The following is a 17788-nucleotide window of genomic DNA, read 5'->3' on the forward strand; positions in this document are numbered from 1 at the left end:
GACTCGGCGTATCAGAAATGTGGATTGACTCGTGACTCGGAGCAAAATTCACGAGTCAATTTCAAGTCATCAAGTAATCGGTGTCGATAAAAACAATGCATATGTTCGGATTGCTCGCGCAACGATGGTGTAACCCGTGAGAGCGACCAATCATTCAAAGGTCGTGCGTTTTAATGAGCCTCCATTGTTCTCTCACAAATACATGGATCGCAAACGACGTGATCGAAGCTTACAGCCGACGTTGTCTTATTACATCTTATCAATTCTTTCTCTATTCTCTATTTTGGCTGGTAACTATAAACTGAGGCTGTGCAATTACTTACGTAGTTTATTAGTTCTACATATATATGTGAGCGATACAGCGCCTCACTTGCGTGTATATTTAACTCTATATCCCTTCATCGGTTCAAAATCAATGACCACTTAATCTGTATTTCAGACTACTAGCAAAATACAATGACGTAATCATGCTTCATACCTCAAAAGGCAATTCGACTTGAATTGTGACTTGACTCGTGACTTGACTTGACTTGACTCGACTTGACTCGAGTCACCTCCAAAAATTGAGTGACTTTACTTGACTCGAGTCACCTTGGAAAATCGATTGACTTGACTTGACTCGAGTCAAAATGTGCATTGACTCGAAATGACTCGTGACTCGAAGGTAGTGACTTGATCCCAACACTGCCTAATATACCGAAGAATCAACATTATTGACAGAATTCATACATAAAATTCAACAGCCAAATGCATATAGTAAGTGCCCAACAAGTTACGGCGGGCCCAAGATCAGTGCTTTTTGGGCGGAAGGGGGGGGGGGAGAAAAATGCTGTTTCGGACCTGATTAAAACACATAAACAGATAGCCGCACCGACCTAACTGTATAACAGGGCTGTCAAACACAATCCTTACAGGCCAGACACGGCCCGCCATAGATGATTTCATCCGGCCCGTGGAGGAATCTATTGCAAACCCTAGCAAGTAGCAATCACCAGAGCTCACATTACAGATGGCCCAATTCACGACCTATGTTCTACTTCATTCCGGTGTATACTGTCGATGGGCAATGCTTTGCTAGTGTGACGTCATATTGACGGTCAATGTGTTACATCTCATTTTAAAATTCGCTAGTGGGCGCTTAAGAGTGTCCGGAATTTGCTTCACAAAAATATGGCAACCCTAGATTACACTGTATCAATGTGATCGATTACGATTAAAAAACGGTTAGCCTACTACATCTCTCTGTATGTAGTCGCGCGGTCATTTCGAATATATGGAAAAGTAACTATAGGAGTCGAGAATTACGGGCCTTGAATAGCCTACATATCGAAAATAATACAATGATTGCGATTAGACTGCATCATGAGAGAACAAATTTTTTGAAAGTGTGATGTTATAAGCATGTAACGTCACCATATATCTATATTGCATGACATTGTCGATAACGGTTTCTCGCCCCAGACAATATTCGTTATATTTTCGATGCGTGGGGCTCTTAACCGAAGTCCGTAAACTATAGATTTAGGATATCCGCGAATGGCAAAGTTGAGCTACCACTTCACGAGAAGCTATTACACAACCAGATTATTTTCCTTCGGCAATGCCGTCGTAAGTGGAACTGTAACTTTCTCTAATCGTCAGTTGGCTTATTTTATGCATAGAGTAGCCGAAATAAAGTAGAGATTGGCGTAATAACCTTATTTCCTTTTACTGATCGACTTCTGAAATTTTGTTGGTACGCGATACCGCCGACAAAACCTGAAGTTTAAAAACCCGTGACCTATGTTAGTGCTGGCCAATGGTTGCATGGCGGTATATTCGAATTCATAGTAGGATCATAGGAAAACATGAACAAATGAATATATTATATCTTTTTTGTGGTTGAAAATGTTAGCACTAATCACGCCAAGGCACTCGGCACCACGTATTCATTTTTTTCGAAATCTCTTATCCATCTTTTGGGCTGCTCGTCGTTTGACATGCGAACCCATAAGTATCATTTTCCAGAATTTTGCAACGTGCATCGCGTGATATATGTGTAAAGAGTGACCAGTGACCAGTAATAGCCTACGTTTCCACGAGCGGTCAATATATTCTTTGTAACGGCCGTGCTATGTAGTTGATGTGCACATTTTCAGGCCGCCTGGTCGCCAGGACAGTGTGCCGCCCTACTAAATAGGGCTTACGTTGTTGTAACCAAGACAGTGGTTCTTATTCTGCAAAACACTTAAGCTAATTTGCAAGCCTTCGCGGAACCCCAAGCGCCTCCAAATCAACATGTGCAGCAATGCCGTGGCTTATGGAAGAATTAATTCTAATCGTACTTGAGTAGATTTTTCGTCGCTACTTCTACTTCTACTTGAGTAGCTTTCTTGACTACTTTGACCACTTCTGGTAATATCCTATGACGTCGCTTATATATTCGTCTCAAAACTAATTAGGTAGGCCAATATTGCTTGTCTCACATAATATAAGCATCAATCTCGTTTTGTGACATGCAGAGTTTTCATTATTTTTCGAACAACACAATTGGCCAGCAATGTTTTGCTGATTACGAATTTGAGGGTAATCTATAATACAGTAATTAAGTAAGCGCGGTAAATCCAGCCTATCCAGGTTTGGCGCATGTGTATAAACAATTAAACATGGTTACTGGTTAGCTAGAAAAGGTGGTGCCAACGAGTCAACAATTCTCAATTTTTTTAACGATTATCGTAAAATTATGTGAATTTAGTCAGCAGTAAAAGCATAGCATCTTATGAAATACATCGGAGCCGGAGCTTGGTCATAGAACCGGCTCCAGCTCCGGATCCGCTGAAAATGCACGGCTCCGGGGCTCCGGCTCCTGGCTCCGGCTTCGGCTCCAAAACCCTGGCCACTGTTGGTGTACATATTGAACTTTAAGTGTTAAACTGGTAAACAAACTATTAAAATATAATTTTCATACAAAACGAAAATATTATAATGAATATGTGTTGCATATCAGTAATGTTACGTCTGCTGTTCCATTTCAGAAACCGGTTCAAACACTTTGAAAGTTGTCATCGTATTGATGTCCAGTCGAATCACAACTGCATGATACCTCTCAGAATTGAATTGGCAATTCAGAAAGACGGGGTTTCGATTTAGAACCCTGTACGCCATTGCACACGACGTGCTGCCACAACCGTCACAATTCGACTTTTGATCTGGCCTCGTTACCTGCAACTATAGGGTTTAAAAAAATGCCTTAAAAACAAAATATTTTTATTTCAAGCGTTGAATAGTTATTACGTAATTGTGTAACTACTTTCGAAAAACATATAGTGTGAGCGTGCGAACCATTTGCACCCGAGACTCATCGATCACCTTTTCCATGCACCGAAATCGCGAGTATTCATGTTGTGAAAAGTAAGTTTTCAATGCGAATTCGTTGACTCATATAGTCACGTGAATGTCGGGGACGTTTTGAAATTCACGAATGAATGTTGTAAATATTATTGGAACTTGCATATATCAATATCCAATTGGGATCTTCTCCTAATCCACGTTATACGATTTACGATTTAGCGGTGGGGATGATGGAAGCGGTTTCTTCGTAGATTAAGGGAAGGAAATTAATAATTAGACATCTTAAGTCATGTTCATGCTACACGGTCAAGACCAGTGGTTCCCAACCTTTTTGGATGTCGGAGCCGCGCGCATTTCAAACTTCAGAGTACGTGTGGAGCCGGATGAAAACACTGGAGTAAGGCTATACTTATAACGAATTTAAAGGTATCAAGCTTACCTTTGGATCTCATTTCCCAGCTAACTCAAAAGCATGCACAAATTGCCCACGAACTTATATAGATTCTATCGCTTATTATAGCATTGATAGACGATGATGGCGATAGTGCTATACTGAAATAAACTGAAAATGCATTACTGCATTTAATTACCTTTCAATGTACATGCCTATCCTGCTTTACAGCCTAGGCCAAGGTAGGTGTCTGATTCCAAAGACTACTACAAGTCATTTCGACACCTCCTATGTTTTCATTGTATCGCATTTTTTTGCGGTATTGAACTGATAAAAATTGCTATATATAATGAGCTGAACCGAACCGAACTCTAAATGTTTTTAATTGTTTTATTCTTTTAACACTATGTTGAATGCATGTAGTTCATTCAATGTATAGAGTAGCCTATTCTCTGCTGTTGGATATAGTTTGATGTGTGTATTTGTAGTATTTTTTTTTATAACTGAACGAATATTTGGTCTTCCGCGAAGGCTATGCAATGCATCCTATAAATATATCACCATTTAAGAAAAACTTTAAGAAAGAGATGTTGAATATGAAGGAATATAGGCTGGAAATATAATATCTTCATTGAGAAATCTTTCTCATACCCAAAGGCGCTATTGTCAAAAGCGATATATTATACTCGTCTTTACTCTGCTCGCCTGCTACATATTTGGGAAAGTGAATTTTCGGCACTTCGCGTCCATATAAAATCGAACCCGAAGTCTGACATGGCTGCAGAAATCCCATCAAGCAATTTCGCCCTGAAAAAATAAAAGTCGGCCACCAATTTCGCGCGTTTTCATGAAAAGGGGCAGTTTTTGCAGATTATACCCTAACGCTAACCTACAGTTAGCCTAATAATATTTGCACAAGACTGGGCTGACAAACTGCTGTTATAAGGTCCTAGCCTATTCTTTAAGTCGTTTTCACACACCCGTATTTTTTTATTATATCGTAATCTTCTGTTGTTTTGTATCTAACAAATATTCAACAAATGACGGCATGTTACTGACTGAATGAAATGGTACAACCGAACGGATCCATGATCCGACTCAGCTGTCCGCAAAGACGTATATAATATGCTGTGAAATAGAAATGACATCATAAATGCTGTGACATATCACAATAAGTATGTCCTGTCTCACGAATGGGAACGAAATGCCTCGTATTCCAATCTCTTTAAAATCGCTACAGAGTGAACCAAAGCAAACATGACGGTTTGCAGGCAGGCCTCCCCGCGACGAAGTTGTATAACTGTGGCAGACGCTGATTGGCTGAAAACCCGGTGCTTCTACCAATGATAGCAAGCCAGATAGATATCGATTCGTGACGTGTGCCACATCTGTACGTGTCGTGTGGCAATCAGTACGGAAATGCTTGTGCAGCAGTGTGCCGATACTCATATAGACTGTGCTTGTGCTGCTCAGAGAGTTGTTTTTTTACTCTGTGTAGCATTGTCTTATACGAGATTTCCTTGATGCTTCGCAGATTGTTTAGTCATTTTTGAATCATATATATAATGAAGCTATTTGCGGTATTAATACTGGGAGTGGTTGCTGTGAATGCAGAAGTCTACTTCAAGGATTATTTCACCGACGGTAAGAATTGAGCTACTACCATTGTCCCCAAGCAGTTTACGATTTTCGGGTAACTTTTACTAATGTTGAGAGTGCGATTTTATACATGTTATCAGCTTATGGTATATTTATGGTAAGAGTGGATGTAGGCTATGCTTCATTTGCCACCGGCACTGGTCTGCGGGTACGGTGGTACCGTTTATAGCAATGGGGATGGGACAGCGACCCTTCCTTTCCAAGCTATTTCACACATTGAATTCGTTAGCTATGTGTGGTGTGGTGTATATGTAGCAAAAATTTTTCATGCATTTTAAATGCTAGATTGCTAGCCTAGGTATTTAGTGAAATATTGTATTTCAATATTCAATCCATGTCATATTTTATTTAGGAGATTGGGAATCTAGGTGGACACAATCCGAACATAAATCAGATTATGGAAAATGGGTTTTGACGGCGGGTAAATATTATAATGACGAAGAACAGGACAAAGGTCTGCAAACTAGTGAAGATGCAAAGTGAGTATTGGAAGTAGGCTATAGGCCTACTCCAGTATGTGCATGCAGACGTGTGCAATTTTTTAGGAAAGGCTCAGTCTTATGTTTGTTGTATTATCTCGGACAATTGATTTTAATGCGATAAAACTGATAGAAAATTTCACGCCGCATCAATTTTAATGCTGTTCCTGTATAGCAGGGGTTCTCAACCCGCGGGCCGCATGCGGCCCGCAGACGTATATTTTGTGGCCCGCGACATATTTCATTATAAACGCAATTACTAATGACACGGTATTGTTACAAATTTATTTAGATACTTAGCTCTATTATCTCACCGTCTCTGTTTCGTTTGATTACTCATTCTTGAAAACAGTGGTTCTCAAACTGGGGGCACGCGCCCTCTTTGGTGCGTGAAGCATCTGAAGGGGCGCGAAGGTGCGGTCAACTGAAAAAAATTTCGCGCTGCGCGCAATTTATCCCTAATTCACTGTTATTTCTCTGTGTATAGTCCGAATATCATATTTGAGAAATCTCTGATCAACGGCTATAACCTTCCGTGCCATCAAACTAGCCGTTTGTATTGCTAGCATTCTGGTTGCATTTTGTTATATGACGATAAGGGGGCACGAAATTTTTCCCCATCAAAAAGGGGGGGGGGGCGCGTGACTAAAAAATGTTTGAGAACCACTGCTTCAATGTGCTCTCGTTTCTTGATATATGCTCGAATTCAGATTGTTATTGTTTTGAATCATTATTCGGCTGGACTCTGGTTCAAGAGAATCCCGCTACTTAGTAGGCCTACACTTTTAAAGAGTGTTTGACTCACTGCGAACGGTTGTTGAGATTGCCGACGACGTTACAGACGCATCGTTTACAATTGCTTCGAATATGGATAAACCCAAGAAATCTGATATAGAAGGTGTGATTTCAATAAAATCGTAACATACTTTGCGAATATTTGCTGTTTCCGGAACTTAGCAGCAAGGACAACATCACCAGACAAATTTCGAAGATGCAATCGTCTGATTCAATCCTGACCAGACGAGTAACATCAATATCAGTCAATCTTTTATCGCCTGTTCTGAAACACGTTGCCGCGTAGACTACTTTTACGCAGCCTTGGATGAATCCACCGACATTGTATAACTAATTATCTGGTTGAATTTCATCGGAGTGGACATATATGCAGAGAAATACTGGCTGGGCAAACGTGGGGAGGGGACCAGCGAAAAATATCAACTTGACAAAGCTGACTTCTGTAACTATTGGTACAGTGCCCTAGGCATGAACGGAAAGGAGAAATGTTGATTGTTTTGCTTAGAAATGCCCCCAAACAACAGACTTCTTCTCATATCACTCAGAGCTCAATGTGATAATGGTCTCTGTAACGCAAAAGTTATAGTAATTTTATACTTGCTCGCCCACGCATTGGAACAAAGAGTTCGGCTCTCTGGTGGAAGGATTTGAAGTTGCATATACCGACTTGACAACGAATGTCATGCACGCTCCGTGAAGGGATTTACATGCGCCGCTAGAAGATACACATTCTCACAAGCAGCAGCTGCAAACTTACGAACGCTGTTCATTATTACTTTATAATGCATAGAAATGTACTAAATGCCGGTATACGACTGGTAAATCGGCTAAAATAGCCTAAATTTAATAGTAGCCCATGAATGCAAGGTAACATGGTTCTGCGGCCCGCAGCGTCTTTTGCTGTTAAAATGCGGCCCGTTATACAAGGGAAGTTGAGAACCCCTGCTGTATAGAATCGTTGTCCTGTGTTCACACTATGTTTTATTTTTTATTATTATTTAATAAATTATTTCAACTTGGAGAATCATCGCTGCTCACATGTTATAGGCAAAACGTACCGAGATTCCAGTAGGGATGCTGTTATGATATCGTCTGTAGAAGAAATCATTGAACCCTTACCAGACGTCTCCTCTGCAAACACGAATCAATTTGAACTGCCTTTACTTGTAAATTATATGCTCCTAAAAGTGATGTTCCATTGTGCAATTTGCGTACTTAACCAATAGCTATTCATTCGAAAAAATAGTCCTAGGTTGTGATTGCTAGCCCCTATGGGATCTCGGTTCATTTTTGATATAAATTCTGCGTGATGAGAGCTTTTCTGCATAGAATAATCAAGTAATTGAACAAATTTCTGCGTGACGTTGCCACCAACCCGATTGGGATCGCTGGCCTTTTTGCCTGATATATCAGGTGAGCAGCGATGATTTTCCAACTTGAAGTAATTTAATAAAAAATAATTAAAAAATAAAATATAGTGTGAGCACAGGACACCGATTCCATACAGGGCCACCAATATAACTCTGGATTGCTAGCAATTACTGAAGACTATTGCGGTAGGCCTATGGTTGTTAGAAAAGCTCTGTTTGTTAACTAGACTCAATAGTTCTGTAACTGTGGACTGGATGTGAAAGTATCATATAATCCTGAAAAGTTCTTGTGGCAAATGGATTATAGTAAGTATAATTTTGTTCATAATTCCTAAATCCTTTGGAAGCCGTGCCTAAATGTTTTGGACTAGTCGCATGTTATGATAATAAGAATTGGATATTGGCCTAGCTTGGTTGGGTTGGTGATAGTGAACAGTGTGCCGCAGACCTTGGTGGTATTGTTTGCATGGATCCTATTTTATATCAAAATCTCTAGTGTATAGGCTATCCATCTGTACAAAATAGCCTACATGCATTATAAATTCTCGCTCTATTTTTCAGATTCTATGCAATTTCGTCGTCCTTCGATAAATTCACAAATGAGGGAAAAGACCTTGTTATTCAATTCTCTGTCAAACACGAGCAAAATATCGACTGTGGTGGTGGTTACGTAAAAGTATTCCCGTCGGATCTCAAAGGAAAAGAAATGCACGGAGATTCTCAATATAACATCATGTTCGGTAAGCAGTGTGCTACAGACTCCTAGAAATTACTGGATTTTCAAATTGCGCAACTGGAGCTGAAGCTACTCACTCTTTTACAACTAGCAACAAGAACTAGAACCAACGATCCTTAAAATATTAACTCGACTAAAACACGACAAACTAAATTTGAGACTGAGCTAACAAATATTGAGATTGAATCATCATTTCAAAAGGATGGGGTTCCGACCCCCAAATTCACTAATGGCTACTCCACTGTTAGTAGTGATGACTCTGAGCTCGTAATGTAGCGATACCATATTTCCTCTTTCAAGAGGAATCCTCCTTCGAAAACACCCAAATATCCTCTTTTTTTCGCGATTCATCCTATTCTACTATGTTGATTGTTGAACGAGTACACCGGCACAACCCAAGAATGTCATTTCACACAAAAAAGAGCACGGTTTGTATAGTTATTAATGGGAAGTTCGGCTGAAAAAATGAACCTAACCAAAATTGGACTCGGAATCCTGTTTTTAGGAGTGAAATGTGCTTTTTTAGCCAGCCTACGAATGATCACCTATTCTTTTAAAGATATACCATTATAATGTCTAATGTATGTTAATCTCGTAAAAAGTGTTCTCTCTCTCGAATTTCAAAAATTGGTAACCCGACACCATGGTCACGCTAACATCACACAATAAATCAGCTGTATTACAATTATAGCCGAACTACCAACAAATTTTTTCCAGTTGTTCGGCAACTGAATTGTTTTTACAATGCACAACTGGAACTAGAACTTCTGACACTTTGAAATCTGCAACTAGAACTACTACAAAAGTTTGTTGACCCTCAAACAACTAGGTTGGTGGTTTGCACAAGTCTGATCTCTAATATGTCATATTTACTAACAAGTCTCGTTACACATTTACAGGACCTGACATTTGTGGTCCCGGGACCAAGAAAGTGCACGTTATTTTTCAATACAAGGGAAAGAATCTTTTAATAAAGAAAGACATTCGATGCAAAGATGATGAAACAACTCACGTATACACACTCATCGTGAAACCCGACAACACCTACGAAGTATTGATCGATAACAGCAAAGCGCAGTCGGGCAGTTTGGAAGAGGATTGGGACTTCCTTGAGGCGAAAGAAATCAAAGACCCAGACCAGAAGAAACCTCCCCAGGAAGAATGGGATGAACGGGAGAAGATCCCCGACCCCAAAGCTGAGAAACCAGAGGTGAGGAATATGTACGCTCGAAATCAAATTTGAATATGTGCGACTGATTACTAGCAGAATTGCACTAACTATTGTATTTTCAAAATGCACAACTTGAAATAGAAATGTAACTATGAACTCCTAATACAAACTACTGAATCGCAATTGCCTAAGAAATATTGCATATAGAATTGTCATTTCAAAAATACAGGATTTCTCCTTTGAAATGGGTGAGGTGCAGATTTCCGAAACCCACCTGCTCGCTACGCCACTGTTAGTAGTGGTTACTCTGAGCCCCTCTGAGCTAGTAATTGCTAAAACATCACACAACAGAATACCATTATCATGACAGACGGCGACACATGTTTTTTTTGTTGTTCTACAACTAAATTATGTATAAAATGCTCGACCAGAATTACTCGCATTCTAAAATACACAACTAGAACTTGAAATACTCTTGAGAATGTTCGTTAGTTGACCATCAACCAACTAAATTGGGGGTTTGCACGGGTCTGATTAACATGCTCATTGGCATTCTCATTTGTGCTGTGTCAATTAGGTGATAACCTTCTGTCAAAAGTGTTGGGTTTTGAAATCGAAGGTACATATTCTTGCTGTGCTTGGCATGCTTTGTGATTTGGAAAGTTTGGGTGCGGCCACTCATTTAAAGTAGAATTGTCAAGCCACCAATCTGCATTGCTGTGTTGTGTACAGGATTGGGATCAGCCCGAACACATCGTTGACCCTGACGCCAAGATGCCAGAAGATTGGGACGAAGACATGGACGGTGAGTTTGAAAATAATGCAAGAAACAATATGTGGATCGTGCTAAATTTATTCACTCGAAGCTTTTATCGGTAAATGTGGTTAACCAAATTCTGAATAAAGATGATTTTTGCGAAGAAATGATTACGGCATGCTGCAACTTTCAGACATGGTATAACGGACAAATATTGCTATAAATAGTTACGAATAACAACAAAACACTATCAAAAGTAGTGATCTTCATTCTTTATGATGCTGAAGTTTTGTGCATCCAAAAGCCTATTCAAGTTTAAAGAGATTTATACATTGTGTGTTGTTTCCTTTGTGGGTTGATATCTAAGATCAATTCGTCAGTGTTATAGGTTAACAGTTTCTTAGCATTCACATGAAGAATATTACTTGGCTTTTGACTAACCATTTACTATCAAGTGTAAGAACATTGCCTCCTGTCCCAGTGTCTCATAATCAAGTATCGGATTGGCATAGTTGGTTTACCGTTTGTGAAATTGGAGTTGGCAGACTTGACTTGATACAAAATATTTGTTTAGGTGAATGGGAGCCGCCGATGATTGATAACCCCGAATACAAAGGCGAATGGTCCGCTCCGATGGTCGACAACCCTGACTACAAGGGCAAGTGGGTTCATCCCATGATTCCCAATCCGGATTACGTCGCCGACGATCAACTGTACATGTACCAAGACTTTGGAGCGATCGGTCTCGATCTGTGGCAAGTCAGTGCGAGTTCACTGCTTTTTCTGCTGCCATGTTGTGTGGTACTTCCTGTCGTGTGTCACATCCTCTGCATAAAGGCTTAGTGTGAGGGAAGCAGTTGTTGTAGATTCTATGTATCGGTTGATGGTTGGCGGAAATACATCTGCCATTGTATCTAGGCCTGAAGCCCCGCTCTGATTCTTACTGATTCCTGAGCCAGCGCCGTAATTTGATATTTGCTGAAGGCGTCTTGCTGTTTCCCACGCGATTTGGGCGCATGTCGGAAATGCATGTAGTGTATTAGTAATGTGAAACCTTATAATGGATTCAAGAGTATCGTTACCTCGTTATTAGGGCTAATCAGAATGACTAGAGTAGCGAGTCCGTTATTTTGAGTACTGTATGATAATCTGTTGTTTCAACTCAACGATTATTATTGTTTTATTTTTCATGGTGGATGCCTTGCAACTCTAGATTGGCCTTGTCACATCACACAAATTATGTAAGAAAATGCCACCACTACACGTTTGAATTCGTGATAAACCCATAGCATTGCCACAATGTGCATAAAGTATGGTTGAAAAACTACTGAATCTTCTTGATTGTCATGTAGAACCAGCTCTTGAATGTAATTTAGAACCAGAATTATTACTTCGTACGTAGTCTTGTGAAGGTACATATTTATACTGTATATTGTATCCATCCTCTGAAAATAACTCACAATGTGTAATACTCTACGCCTGAATCTCATCAGGTATCGAATCATGGAGGCTAGATTTTGTGGTCTCTGAAATGCGACTCTTGTTGGATTTTATCATCTTACTGGGTTATACGATAATCCTGATTTGTTTTGCAATATGTCACCAGAAGTCGCATTGATTTGCGAAAAATATTCGTTGTAATTTTCTAGTTTTAGGTCCTTATCCACATTTTTAGAAATCCTATTTTTGAGAACGTCTAAATTTTCCAGGTAAAATCCGGCACCGTCTTTGACAACTTCCTGATGACGGACGACGTGGCCCTGGCCAAGGAAGAGTGCGACAAGATCATGAAGGAGACCGTGGCTGGCGAGAAGAAGATGAAGGAAGCAAAGGAAGAAGAGGAACGGAAAGCGGCCGATGCAGAAGCTGAGGATGACGAAGAAGAAGAGGATGAAGAAGAGGATGAAATTGTATGTTGATAATGATTTTTTCTGTTGATGACAAATTTCTTGATCGATTCAAACCGGTTATATCTTTGGTCAGATAATGGTCAAGCTACTTATGTTTCAAGTAGAAATATGAAGGTCTATAAAGTAAGTAGTTACAAAAAGTAGATTAGGCCGAGGGATTGTATTTTAGCAGTTAATCAGGTTGCACGGTGCATTTTCACAACCAATGCAAAATGAGTACGGATAAGTGCAATCTTTTAAAATCTTTTCAGCTGAGTTCCGTGCAGGGTTGTAACCAAGTCACAAGGCTCCGAGTCGCAAGTCGATCTCACTTTTATAGTTTTGACTCGAGCCAAGTCGAGTCATTTTCAATTCACCACCGAGTCCAAGTCGATGAGCTGAGGGTCGAGTCCGAGTCGCGGTATTATGACTCGAGTCGAGTCGAAGTCATTGTGTTGACTGACCAGTTTCCAGTTCAAGTCTTGTTAAATCCACTTTTTATAACTATGTTTGGTGTTATCGAATGGTTTGCATTTATAATATTCTAATTTTCCTCATTTTAGCACTTTCTGGTCGCATTTTCAAGTACCAGTACCAATAGACGAAATCCCGATAGTGTGGTTACTCTACTATTCTTTGAAATTACAATGAAATGTCGGTCCTGGCCATCTGACTATCGAGTCATTTGACTTGTTCGAGTCATGCACAATGACTCGAGTCCAAGTCGAGTACACGGATTGACTCGAGTCATTTCCGTATTTTGATAAAATGACTCGAGTCAACCCTGGTGACGTATGATATTTTATTTCGGTTCTTGTGGCAATTTCACTCGGATGCGATGCCAACCACTTAAACCCGAAACTACTTTCCAATTTTAAAAATCCAAAGTCTTCAAAGTCGGTTTTGCTGGTAAAATATGAATAGTCTTGGAAGCATAACAAGCAGACACAACCTTACCTCCTCTGGTTACAACCAATTTCATGCAACATCAATCTTCTCGTGTTCATGAAGTCATATGGATCGGTAGTTCACAGTTTTTATATCTTCTTCGATTCGTGACCCTCACTTCACATTGCCTTGTGGTACAGGTAAAAACTCTTACAAATCCTTAATCCGGTTCTGCTGAAATCAAAATCCTAATCTAACTAAACTAGAAATCCCGTTTCATGTTTGTCAAGTCCAACCAAGCCTTAAATTGGTGCCTTTTCTGGATCCTCCTCTGTACCGGCAGCTCTAAAAAATTAATTGTATAATCCATTTACATAATGAATATAATGTATATTAAGATTCGTTATAGAACCAAACTTGAAGCTTACAAATGATTTTTTTTTAACGCAGGAGGAGCCTGAAGAGGAAGAAGAGGAAACACCAGACGAGGAGGAAGACGAAGAAGAGAAGCAAGGCAAAGATGAATTGTAAATCCACTTTCCCGTACTGGCGACGATGATGCAGATTTCTCAACATCACGGCACACTGTTTCCTGTACTGGTTGATTGCTAGTTATTTATGCGACATCATCGCCCCAAAGCTTTTTGTTATCATCATGAGCATTCTTTCTACGACCCAATCTTCATTTGAAATTGCGCTCCGATCCAGGTCCTGTCAGTTCTCTTTTTACACGTTTTGGTTGTTAATTTTACTTCCCGCACCCTTCACGAATGCAGTAGAAGGCTGAAAAGTGTACGTACCCTTGTCATCGTTATGAAGCAATTTTGGATTCGCACGGACGTACGTTTATGTCAACAGGGATGTAGTAGATGGTAGATCTTGTAGCTTGCCTGCCCTATGATTTTGAGTCTATGTAAGCATCTGGACTTGTTTTAAGTGCAAGAAATCTTCTGGTTGAAGTTGTGTCTGTTTCTTTGCGATTTGCGGTTCATTTGAAGGTTGGGATAGAGTTTTCGTTTAAATTGGTGTGAAAAAGTTCTTGTGCATCCTTTTATGAATCTTGAGGCATAAACCCTATGGTAGCAAGGATGCTCGCGGCTTGCTAACACTCGAGCCATTAGGTGCAGTACAGGGCAGTGTTGAGCATCGGAGTCTATTCGGAGTGGAGTTTTGCCGATTTTGTGGAAGTCGGAGCTGAGTTGGAGTTTAGGCTACTACGGATATTTTTTTTCAGAGATTTTCGCAGTGTTGCAACTTTTGTCCCCGATATATTTGGATAGCTCTGACCAGGAGACACTATTGATTACAAACCAAAACACAGACAGTTAACACCTTGTAAAGTTGTATTATGACGTGTAACATGAAAAAATGATTGCCAGGTGCATAAAAATCAGCCATCTGCACTGCAATTGGGGACTGGAGAGTAGACAATACTATAAGGCCAGCCATATGACCACATTTATTTAGTAAAACACATTATTAAGTGTACCATGATCCTTGTTACTCTAATGATATGGTTAAAATGGTATGATTGCCCATGAGCTATTACATCCTCAAGATTACCGGACCGCGACTGACCTATCGATCTCGCTTCCCATGACATGCCGCCCTATTTCTTGTCGCATTCTTTTTCTATACTATCTTCTTTACTTTCATTCAGTGTGCATGCCTCCTCTTTACATCGCCTAGGCCAGAGGTCTCAAACACGCGGGCCGCATGCGGCCCGCCAGAGTATTTTGTGCGGCCCGCGACGGCATTTTAGATTTTTATTAATTTGACAATATATAAGTGTCACATATATCTTTTCGGGTTATAAAGTGAAAATTCCCTCTTAAATTGCTCCGAAAGCCTCAAACTATTCATCAAACTTCACTATCACATCAATTGCAAACGCTACCATGCAGTGGAAGATTCACTATTTCGCCACATTTCCAATTCATGATGACAAATTCTGACCCTTAGACTGAAATTTGTGAGTTGAACTTAAACGTGACCTTTCCTAAATTACTCAGACTCGGGCTAACTCGATGGCAAAATGAAAATGACTCGAGTGAACTTGGAGTGACTCGGAATGCCGTGAATTTGTTAGAACCATGGACGCAACAAACTAATCGAGTATCAGGGGAGTAGTAATAGATCAGAAGGTCGCAGCTTCGTATTTCGCTAACTAAGCAAGTTGTTATGGCAACCATTAGCGATCTGTTAGTTACATCTTTAGTCACTAAACCATGTTATCAAGGCCACTTAAAGGTATCGAGTGCCGTAGTGGGCCTCTCCAACGATGTAACAGTAATGGGCCGTTCGGCGTTCCGACATTTCAATCACTAGAACATATTCATTAATATATTTATATTATATTTATATTTTTATATTTATATTTGGCGATGAGAGTAATAGCCTACTTATCAGAAGTATACCCGAAACATGGATTGGAATTACAATGCTCAACTTAAAAATGTTTTGATATCAGATCACTCTCTATTATCAATTTGTTAAATTCAAAATATTCATAGTAGCTGAAAAATAATAACCCGATAGCTTTTATGATGGTATCATACATTTTTCCGCCATATGGTGTCTATATCTTATAATTAGGGCGATTTTTTTTTGACCTAAAAAACGAAAGATTTTGACCTAAAAAATCTAAATTTTGACATTTTTTGACCTTAAAAAACTAAATTTTGACCAAATTTTGACCTAACGTATGCAAATTAGGTGTTTTCCCAAAAAATGTTAGAATTTTGCTACTTATCCTCATTTCTGGTTTGAATTGTCTGTCCTTACGAAGTAGTTTTCCCTGAAAAACTTGTTTGACTCAAAAACTGACAAATTTTTACATGAAGAAATATTATTTTAACAAAATTTGGCCCTATCATGAATTCCAGTACATGATGTACTATGGTGAAAATAATTAACATTTGTTGTAGTACAACGAAAGATACTTTCCTGCATTCTCGGCAGGGATATCTAGTTCTAGATATCCCTGATTCTCGGGTAAAAAGTGTCTGTCTTTACTAACTAGCTTGCCAAGGATGAAGATTTGGCGAAGGCGAGATAGCGTAGTGGAATAATCCACAGCTACAACTCCAATGGGTTTTAGGTTATAGTCCGACCGAGGTCGACTCCAGTATTTCTATCCAAGTGTTGAAGGTTTATCTAGGCTCCTCCTCACCATCTCATCCACGTAAGCGGTGTCTTACAAAAAGCATAGAAGTGGGCCGTGCTACAAGTCGGCAAATACTCGGCGGATACGGAATCGAAAATAAGGAATATCGGCCTGGTGTAAATGACCATTGTAGTCGACAACACCATGAATATACAAACAACAACAGCAAGAAGAATGGAGAAAGAACGTTGAACTGTAGCAGCTATTGGCTGGCACTGAAGTTGTGCGTGCGTACACTGCTGGTGACACACCGTGTTGCTTCATTCTGACAATGATGTACATCTCAACTTTTGTAAGAACCATGCAATACCACGCAGTCTTGCTTCACTTAGATTATTGCGGTACGCTGAGCATAACACCGTGTCAACCTATTTGTTTCATTTGACTGTTTATGATTCACAATGAGCAGACAATGCGCCGTCTGCCACGGTAGGCTTATAAAGTAGGCTACAAACTGTAAAATGTCAAGCGATAAGATCACCGATTTCGCAAAATCTACGATACAAATAAAATGCAGGTTGCGAAAAATTTTGTCAATTTTGACATTTTTTGACCTAACGCTAAAATTTTGACCTTATTTTGACTTTTTTTGACATGTCAAAAAAAAATCGCCCTACTTATAATTAATATATATCAAGTGCAACAACAATTCTATTCAAATAGTTATAAATGTGATGATTCTATTCGTGCCAGGCCTAAATTGATACAAGAGTAAAATTACATTTTGACGATGGGTGTTTACTGTCAGTCTGCTGGATCGGCTCACTTTCAATAGGAATTCATTCCCGCAAAATAAGACATAGAATACCCCTATAAATGCTGCGGCCCGCGGCGTCGTCAAAACTGGAAATCTGGCCCGCGAGCAGATCTCAGTTTGAGATCTCTGGCCTAGGCCAAGGTGGGTGTCAGATTCCATAGACTACTCCTTGTCGCTTCGACATCTTCCTGTCTTTTCATTGTATCGCATTTTTGTGGTGTATTGAACTGATGAAATTGCTAATAAACCAATGATGATGATGATTATAACCTAGTGATCTAGCGTTGAACAGTGTCTGATGTTTCGGATACTTGAGGAGATTCTTTGGAGTATCTCGGAGTCTGGGATTGCGCTCTTCGCAGTCGGAGGGAGTTTTCCTCAGATACTAAAGTTGTCGGAG

The 17788-nt window shown here is 39.8% G+C and overlaps 1 protein-coding gene across 1 annotated transcript in view; it reads left to right on the forward strand.

The window, feature by feature from the left end:
* The window catches only part of LOC145459361 (calreticulin-like), a 283057-nt gene extending 268633 nt beyond the window's left edge, over positions 1 to 14424 (forward strand). Inside the window, exons 2-9 of the mRNA XM_080338012.1 lie at positions 5254 to 5365; positions 5733 to 5859; positions 8586 to 8764; positions 9660 to 9970; positions 10664 to 10736; positions 11263 to 11447; positions 12398 to 12598; positions 13916 to 14424. Of these exons, the coding sequence (XP_080194138.1) occupies positions 5287 to 5365; positions 5733 to 5859; positions 8586 to 8764; positions 9660 to 9970; positions 10664 to 10736; positions 11263 to 11447; positions 12398 to 12598; positions 13916 to 13996 (1236 nt within the window). The 5' untranslated portion in view covers positions 5254 to 5286 and the 3' untranslated portion in view covers positions 13997 to 14424. The remainder of the gene's footprint in view (positions 1 to 5253; positions 5366 to 5732; positions 5860 to 8585; positions 8765 to 9659; positions 9971 to 10663; positions 10737 to 11262; positions 11448 to 12397; positions 12599 to 13915) is intronic.
* The last annotated feature ends 3364 nt before the right edge of the window (positions 14425 to 17788 follow it).

Source organism: Botryllus schlosseri, chromosome 16, assembly GCF_051294905.1.
Source record: "Botryllus schlosseri isolate E-star chromosome 16, Bs_hap1, whole genome shotgun sequence".
Classification (NCBI taxonomy): Eukaryota; Metazoa; Chordata; class Ascidiacea; order Stolidobranchia; family Styelidae; genus Botryllus; species Botryllus schlosseri.